Consider the following 9,529-nt stretch of genomic DNA (forward strand, 5'->3'; position numbering starts at 1 on the left):
AAAAAAAAAAAAAAAAAAAAAGAAAGCGTTTCTGAAATTTTAATATCGTTTATCCCTATATGTGAAAGATTCCCATTTCCTATAAAAAGGAAAATAGCAGAGTTAGTAAGAGTGGGAAAATGAAAGAAAAGTGGAGAAAAAATAACATATGGCATTACTCACTAATGATACCTTTTTAGCTGCACACACAATATTTGCACTCAAAGTAACATGAAATCTGTCTTTTTTTTGAAAAAAGTCCTTCAGTTGCTAAAATATTTGTATTCTCATTACCAAATTATCATATAAAATCCTTGCTCAATTGAAAATTAAAATTTTTGATTATTTTAATGAAATTGTAAAAAATGTATCTAACTTCTGGCTATATGATATATACTGAAACAATCTATGCAAACATAGCATATACTATAACAATATTATACACATTTAATAACAGCAAACACAGGCAAAAAACTAAATATTCTTGTTAGTGAATGATTAAATTATACGTATGAATGTATCACATCATTGCAGTATTTTACTAAAGAGTTGTAGCTAACTCCAGAATAGTCATACACTAGAAGGTGGGCTGGAATCAAAGAAAGAAAGAATATACATAGAAATAGCAAATATTTCTTATAGGATGAAAAAGGAACATAAATTCAAAACAATTATTTAAAAATACAGAAAGGACATAGGCTTTAGAGTTTTTGTTTGCAAAACAGATGCACTGGAGACAAACTTTGTGCAACAGTGTGAATGTTCTTCCCTCTGCTACTGAGAAAGGTAGAAAAGGCTAAGGTGGCAAGCTCTGCATTTTGTGTACTTAAGCCTGCTGTTCTTCCAGTGATACCTAATAAGACTGGGCTTCTCTCACTTTCTGTCTAATCCTCTCAAAAGATTATGCACTTTCCTGCTTCCTCTGTGATGGGGTACATTTTTTTATCACAGGAAATGGAAGAGTTTGTGCAGAGCTCTGGAGAACATGGTATTGTGGTGTTTTCTCTAGGGTCGATGATCTACAACCTAACAGAAGAGAGGGCCAATGTGATTGCTTCAGCTCTTGCTCAGCTTCCCCAAAAGGTTAGCTAAAGTGCCTTAACACTGCACAGACACACACTTAATCACTTAAATTCTATCAAGGATCCAACTGCAATAACTCCTATGTGAATTTTGAAGCTATTGATCAACTTTAACTTAGCCAGTTTAAACGAAGCTATCAACAGCATATTTAATAAAAGAGGGAGGGTCTGCTTCATAATTATGTTAATGTTAACACTGACACCAGAAAGAAATATTTAACACGTTAAAATTTGAACTTTTGGTACGATGATATTGTTGGTAGTAATTCAGAAATGACCAAGCACTGTGTGGTTGTTTTCCTTCCGTGCATGGTTGCTCTGGCATCGTACATACTAAAGATGTTTCAGACAGGTGTTAAAGCTGAGTTGCTAACTTCAGTAGAACAAAGTAATATGCAGATATTTAAAAGAGGCTGAATATCATTATGCAATTTAAGATGAATGCTAAAACATGGCCTCATAATTTATCATACTTTGGAATCAGAAAATTAAGTGCTTTGCTCAGGGTAGAATTTTGAGAATGTTGACCAGATTTTTTCAATTCTTTTTTTTTTTTTTTTTTTTTTTTGGTTTTTCTCCGGTACCGGGAACCGAACTCACGACCTTGCGCATGCCAGGCAGGCGCTTTTGCCGCTGAGCTAAATCCCCAGCCCCCGATTTTTTCAATTCTAAGTAGAAGGGCAATGCAGATCCCCAAAATTAGAGGGACAGAGAGAAATGGCAGTCTTGCCTCCTGATCTGGATCCTGCTAACATCTAAAAGATGAAGATGTACGAGACTGGTGGAAATGCGGCCATGCTTTTCTAGTGAAGTCAGGGCATCAATAAAATATGTCTCACAAGGACACTGCTTGTTATGAACCAGATTCAAACTTCCAGGTAATTGAGTAAGGAGGAGTATAGTGTGAAATATTCACCCTTAATCAAGCCTGGAATAGGAAGAGAGAAGTACAGGTAAGAAGTTTTCTGTTATATATAATATAAATTTAATTGTTAAATATTTATGAACTACTTTACATTTTCTATAGCTATATTACTCTTGTTATCAGTATTGTACACTATAAGATGAGATCCAGAAGTTATTCCTAATATTGTCATGGTAAGTAGAAATAATGCATTAATAAATGATGTTTCATTACATGTAGGTGATTTGGGTATTTCTAAATATTATATTACCCTAAGTTAGGCATGGAAATGCTTTGTCTGGGATAAATCATGTTTTCTGTTCTGTGAATGAGCATCATGGTCCATTTTGGCAAAGTAAACATTTGAACAAAACATAGGGCCTTCCAATATGGCAAGTTTTCAACATCCATAAAGAACTTCCCATCCTAGCACTAATGATAACACTCTGAGTTCATAAAGAAAGAGCCATTGAAAATTTCCTGCTAGAAACACTACTTTTTTGTGACTTAAACCAATTTTGATGTAACTCATTTTTGAATCTTTCATTGATTTCTCAACATTGAGTAAACTGAGGTTTGGTAAATAAACAATGGTCAAATTCTGGTAAAATAATATGTAGAATAAACAAGTTATTACTAATATTAAAACACAAAAGATAATATTGTATTGATAAGGTACATTTTATACAAGGATTTTAATCTTTAAATTCATTACTCTATGATAGAAGGATGAGGGGCTGGGGATTTAGCTCAGTGGCACAGCGCCTCCCTGGCAAGTGCAAGGTTGAGAGTGAGATTCCTGGTACTGGAAAAAAAAAAATAAATAATTAAATAAATAAATAAATAAAATAAAGATAGAAGGATGACTACATAGCAATTTCTTAAGCATAGTATTTTTCATTCATTATCTCATTTCTATTAGTCATTATATGAAACTCATGACTGCACTTACCAATTTAGTATGGAACTACAGAGAAGATAGATCTGTATTGTATTTGTTCTTGTCTTTTCCACGTTATTTAACTTTTGGGGTTTTTAAATTTTTTTTATTTTAAAGAGAATTTTTAAAAAACAGTAGCAAAATGCCAACAACATAGAAAGAAACACAAAGAATGACTTAACCTTTCTTGATCTCATTTCCTCATCTAGTACATACAAAAATGTATGGAGTATATGTAACCTGAGCTAATTAAATTATAGGTATACATTGAGTTCAATTTTGAGAAGTACAGTGAAATATTTTCTTGATCTATTAGGTTATTTGGAGATACAGTGGCAAGACACCTGATACCTTACAAGCCAATACTCAACTGCATGACTGGATCCCCCAGAATGACCTACTCGGTAAGGTACTAAAGCACAAACACTGAAGACCTGATAACAGTGAATCCACTTCATGATACTTTAAAAAAAATCTTCACATCAGACTTACTGAAAGCACTATATTTTTTTAAAGGAAGAAAGGTTCTAGAATGCACAAGGTCTTCTTTGTCTCTTGCTTCATTGTCTTCATTAGTATTTCTATTTATTCTACTATATCATGTACCTGTTGTTGAACTCTCAAGTCACACGATATCTCTGTCATTAAATCTTCACCTACCAGCACGTAGATTTTGGTATTTTTTGTTCTGAGGTGCAAAGCAACCTAACATCGATAAAAAAGGATCAATAGCTATTTCATAAAATGTATTTCTTGTCATCACTACCTGACATTTCTCATATTTTGTCTAAGATTTGTACTTAATAACATGACTGAAATTCTCCTAATTCCAGGTCATCCCAAAACCAAAGCTTTTGTAACTCATGGAGGAGCCAATGGTGTCTACGATGCCATCAACCATGGGGTCCCTATGGTGGGGATTCCTTTGTTTGGGGAACAGCATGATAACATTGCTCACATGGAAGCTAAAGGAACAGCTGTTGCATTGGATTTCCAGACAATGTCAACTACAGATTTGGTCAATGCACTAAAGGAAGTCATGAACAACCCTTCGTAAGTATTACCCACTTTCTGCATAAGATTTTATTAAACTCTGAATAAAGGACAAGGCTTCAGGGAGAATCTGAACAAGAAGAGTTTCAGGAATACAAATATTTTAATTATCAACTGATAAAAATTATTCATAGTCATTTATGATCTTCATGTTTTGTTCAAAATATTTTGGAAAATTTTGTCTGTGATTTTAGCATAATGCTAATAACTTCAAGGAGAGTAATGAAAACAGAAAAATAAGCTTTATTAGGAAGCATTAGAAAATTATTCCAACAGAAAAACATAAATATGTCAACAGCTTTAAATTTTAATGCACTTAAGGGTTATATTGTCCATGCTACTTTAAACTTACCTTTTTGTTTATTATATGTGACATGATGATGGGAATATATATAGAAAGCAAACACTTTCTGTATGAAAGCAAGTTAATACATCCATTATCTCCGTATATAATTCAATATTCCAAAACGGATTTTGTTCCTTAAACCAAAACATATAAACCATATTAAAATCCCACTATACTTAACCCTTCTCTAGTGACTTTAGTTACATTTTCATGTCATTATCCTACTTCTTTGAATGTATTCTATAATGTCACTGTTACTTTATACTATTATATTAAAATAATATAAAGTTTTGAGAACTTTCTGAAAAACACAGCCCTCCCACTTCTATTAAAAAATGAGGGCTGGGGATGTAGCTCAGTAGGAAAAACGCTTGCCTGGCATGACTGAGGTCAGGATTTCAATTCTAGCTACAAAAAAAAACAGAAAAAAAATCTGCCTCCATTGCTATTGCTCCCATGTAATGCTATAAAACATTGTTTTTTTGTTTATTGTTTTCTTCCCATATATGGAATCGAGCTCCTGACCTTGTGTTTGCCTGAGCTAAATTCCCAGCCCCAAAACATTGCTGTTTATACTTGGTAAATTCATTCCATATTCTACTCTGCTTTGCATTATAATCATTCCAACAATAATAAGAAAAGTAACTGTGACACTATTTGCAAGTTGTTGACCAATAACCATAATCTAAAGGCACAACAGTAACACAATAAATATCAATAGTAAGGACTGCAAACCTTTACAGAGGTATCAGCACGTGATAAACTCCTCCAAAGAATTCCAAAAATCAGCATGTTACTCCTCACAGTAATCAGAGAACCAAGCTGCAATTCCTTTTGTGTGCATTTAAGAAAAAAAAGTGAGACATTTATAAAAAAGATCAGGAGACCAGGGGCACGGTAAGGATTAGAGAAGGCAGTCTTCTTTGTAGTGTTCATCGCTAATCCAAGGTTGATACTGTATCACTTGATTCTTGTCATTGCTACCACATTATTAATGTTCAGATATTTTCTTTGTCCTTCCATGCAGTTGCCTTCTAGGTGCAGGTTGTGATACCTACTGGAATGTGTTCAACCTGTCCTTTGACATGTTATGACTCCATAGTGATCTCTAAATCCTGAAAGTACAGTTTTGATTCATACTGTTCAGACTTTAATTGAACACATTCCTGTTATTTCCTTACAAATAATATTTCTCTCCTAGTTCGCTGCCACATGTTTTTAATCCTACATGTTCAAAAAGTTCAAAATCCTAGCATCTGTAACATTTCAGTGAAGAAAACTATGGACAAGGCTTTCTTTCAATTTTATCAGGTCTACATATATTTATCTACAAACAATATGCATTTATTTTTTCATTCAATGTTTAAGTTGATGTCTCCTTAATTTTCTTAGCTTTAAAGAGAATGTCATGAGGTTATCGACCATTCACCATGACCAGCCAGTGAAGCCCCTGGACCGAGCAATCTTCTGGATCGAGTTTGTCATGCATCACAAAGGGGCCAAGCACCTGCGGCCACTCGCCCAGAACCTCACCTGGTACCAGTACCACTCTTTGGATGTGATTGGCTTCCTGCTGGCTTGTGTGGTGACTGTTACTCTCCTTGTCACAAAATGTTGCTTGTTTTGTTATCAGAAGATTGTGAGGATAGGAAAGAAGAAGAAGGAGTAGAGCTGGTTGAGATCTATAAGTGGTAGGCGTGCTGGGCCAGATTATTGTGTTTTAATTTACCATTTATGATAAAGGTGTGGGGAGATGGTTCTCAACATTTTACAAGACTGTTACTTTCCTGATCTGCTATTTTATTTCAGTGAAACATTAGAGCATGCAATTCTAATTTCATAATTCCTGAAATAATTCCAGTTTGGTGTTTGCTTTTACATTTTATCATACCTCTTAAAAATTCACAATTATTGAAACTTCCATTTGAAAAGAATAACGATTTATTTGCATTTTCAGAAATAGTGTGTCTTTAAATACAATGATAACAAAAGCACTGTCCTGAGTCTGTACAGGTAATGAGAAGGAAATTAGATAAAATTGGGAAGATCAACTCAGACTCTGAAGTGGAAGAGAGAAACTGCAGTTTCAACTCAGGTCAAATTATACTAAGGCAAATGTGACTGAAATTTTGTAGAGACCATGGGGCCTGTGTTGATGTCCTCATGCACTAAGACTGTGGGCAGAATTATAGAAGTTCGGCACCAACCTGGGCAACCATGGAAGACTCTGTCTTAGGGAAAGGAAAGGGCAAGAAGAAAATTTAAGATATTCAATACATGGGCTCCAAATACCAAAAAGGAAGGTAAAATATTTATCTTCAACGTAAGTGAAGAATAAGAAGAAAAGGAAAAAGAAAATGGGGTAAGGAAATTTAGAGACAGAAAAAGGGACATGAGTGGGAAGGTAGAAGGAGGTTAGTAAAAAAGGGACAAGCTGTGGCATATACATGGACCTCATCCTCAAGTTGAAACTAGATGCATGTACTACAAACATGTACTATGAAAATTCAAATTAAAATTAAAGAAAGAAAAAGGTTAGAAGATGTAGCTCAGTGGTAGAGTATCCAAAACATGCACACACACACTATATTCAATTCCTAGCTGTAATTGTGTAGCTTTGTGATATCTTTGTATAGAAAAAAAGGTGTCTTCTATACAATCTTAAATATTCACAAGTTAATATTCTGGACTTTGAAATTCTAAGAAATTTTGTATGAAAAGGAAAATAAATGTTTACAACTTTGAAAATGTGCATAATATTTTCTATGGGCTGTAAAATTTTACTTTTCCAGAAACTGTTAGAATCATTGATTACACCGGAGTGTTGGGATAATTAATACCACTATCTAAACTTTTAAAAATGGATAAGAGGATACATATCATATAATGTACATTTTAAAATTTTTGATAATATTGATTATCATGCATTTAGATTTTGTACAAATCCATTCAATGATGTTTAGTGTGCTGTTGCTCTTTAATGATGGAGCAAAATGTTCCTTCATAGAAAATGGAAGACTTTTTGCAGAGCTGTGGAAGAAGTGGTGCTGTAGTGGTGTTTTCTGGGTTCACTATTCAGAAACACGATAGAAGAAAATGCCAAGGTGACTGTTTCAGCCATCTCTGGGAGCCCATGAAAGGTTAGAGAAACTGTCTTAGAGGTGAGCAAACACTGACTGAGATTCCTTGACTGAGAAGTGTCTGATTATAGATATTTGTCCCGGGACAGACAAACTACTGTGATAGCAGTAATTTATCTCAGGTAAAAGTCATTGAGTACACATAACAGATGAAAAAAGCACAGATATATTTTTGATTTATGGTAACATTGGTGTGAACAGTGCAATAACAGAGAAATACATTTAACTTGCATGTGTTACATTTTGGCTTTACTGTTTCACTGTTAGCAATAAGACCCAGAAATGATACAGTTTCTCCCATCTTTTCCTTCATTTCCTGTGAGATTGTTAAGACTACTTCAGACACTAGCAATGCTTCAAACAGCATTACATTTTATTTAATAAATGAATCAGTACAATAACAAGAAGAAGGTATCAAAAAGGTTTGAAGTTTCTCCTGCAGTTCAGCCTCCCCATGACTATAATCATGGAAAAAGGAGGACTGACATGGAACACTGCTCCTGATCTGCTTCTTTCATTCCTTTTACTATGGCCAAGGAGTAGTGAGGTCGGCCAGGATGGGCTGCCCAATGACGAAGGCAATTGGATCAAGGGGGGCTGCAGTGACTCATGCCTGAAGCATGGCTTGTAACCAGGACACGTTTGGAGAGAAAAACTGGCTTCCCTACTGTGCACATGAAACTGCCTAGTCCACATGGTGAAACTATGGGTTCTCAATTATACTTGAGCTGGAGTCCAGAGGGAGCTGAGGAATGTCTTGGGTTAATGCTCTAAACATTTTGGAAAGATTTTATTTGTATTTGTTTTTATATTTCATAGTAGTTGTCCATATTTCCTTGTTTCAATAGGTACACTTGGGTGTTTCTTATAGTTTTCTTTTCATGTTTATATTATTCTTTTACTTTTTGATTCTTGCTTCTTCATTGACAAAATTTTCTCTATAAACTTCGTGCTTGAATGTTTACCCCTTTCACATGTTACCTCTTTTAGTGGTTGTTTTCAAATTTTTCACTTTATTCACTTTTATACCATTTTCTTTGTTCTTATCTTCTCACCCATCTCAGCCTGCTTAGGAGCATAACTAGAACAGGGATGTATTCATATACATTGAAGAATAATTAATAAGTGATGACACATTTAAAACACTGAAGAGAATGGCAATGTAATTTTAAATAATATTTGACATAGATGTTTAATACAATACTACCTACAAATATTTTAACTGTTTCCACTAAACTATTATCCTCCTTAGGTTTTTAAAACCACTTCTACGCATCTGCATACCTCCTCCTGCCTACAAAATAACAATATCAAACTCCATCTATAAAAGTCATTTACTTCACCTATGTAAAAATTCCAACAAGTTTAACTTCTTTTTACCTATTGACATTTTCCTTATCTCCTTCAGATTCAAATTTCTTTTCTCCTTCCTTTGTCCTTATTACCACCTTCCTCATAAAAGATGCACCACAAATAGCAGCACATTTTATGTTATTCTCACAGAAGTAAAATTATACAAATAAATTTCAGTATTTATCTGTAATGTATGGCTATATTTGGTAATGGATACAAAATTGAGTGAGTGCAACACTTGATTCTTTGAAATTAAAAATACAATTGATAAACCCCTAGTCAATCTTATCATAAAAGGAAAGAAAACACTCAGATTTATGCAGTAAGGAATTGAAAAGGTGAAATCACTACAGCTTCTGTGGAAATTCAGATCATCTATATCTACTTTAAAATATTTACTCTCATACTATTGATAACACAGAATAAATATAGAATCTTAAAAATGCAAGAATTAGCAAAGCTGAATCAAGAAGATATAAAAATTCTGGAAAACAATGTCAAGTAATGAGGTGGACAATGTAATTAAAAACTTCCCAGCAAAGCAAAGCCCTGGTCTGGATGGATTCCCAGCTGATTTCTACAAGAAATTTAGAGAAGATTTATTGCCAATACTCCTCAAATTCCTTAATGAACTTGAAAGAGAAGCAACTCTCTTTAATTCATTCCTGGAGGTAAGTATTACCCTCAGAGCAAAGCAGAGAAACACTCAAAGAAAAAGACGACCACAGGACC

At 34.1% G+C, this 9,529-nt stretch overlaps 1 protein-coding gene across 2 annotated transcripts in view; it reads left to right on the forward strand.

The window, feature by feature from the left end:
• LOC102006178 (UDP-glucuronosyltransferase 2B17-like) overlaps positions 1–7,056 on the forward strand; it is a 104,742-nt gene extending 97,686 nt beyond the window's left edge. Inside the window, exons 3-6 of one of the 2 annotated variants that reach the window (XM_013518531.1) lie at positions 931–1,062; positions 3,222–3,309; positions 3,739–3,958; positions 5,697–7,056. In XM_013518531.1, coding sequence (XP_013373985.1) covers positions 931–1,062; positions 3,222–3,309; positions 3,739–3,958; positions 5,697–5,973 — 717 coding nt within the window. In that variant the 3' untranslated portion in view covers positions 5,974–7,056. Of the gene's footprint in view, positions 1–919; positions 1,063–3,221; positions 3,310–3,738; positions 3,959–5,696 lie in introns of both variants that reach the window. The other variant, XM_013518532.1, reaches the window with a different exon arrangement.
• The last annotated feature ends 2,473 nt before the right edge of the window (positions 7,057–9,529 follow it).

This window comes from Chinchilla lanigera, unplaced genomic scaffold (assembly GCF_000276665.1).
Source record: "Chinchilla lanigera isolate Chin_1 unplaced genomic scaffold, ChiLan1.0 scaffold00046, whole genome shotgun sequence".
NCBI classification, from domain to species: domain Eukaryota; kingdom Metazoa; phylum Chordata; class Mammalia; order Rodentia; family Chinchillidae; genus Chinchilla; species Chinchilla lanigera.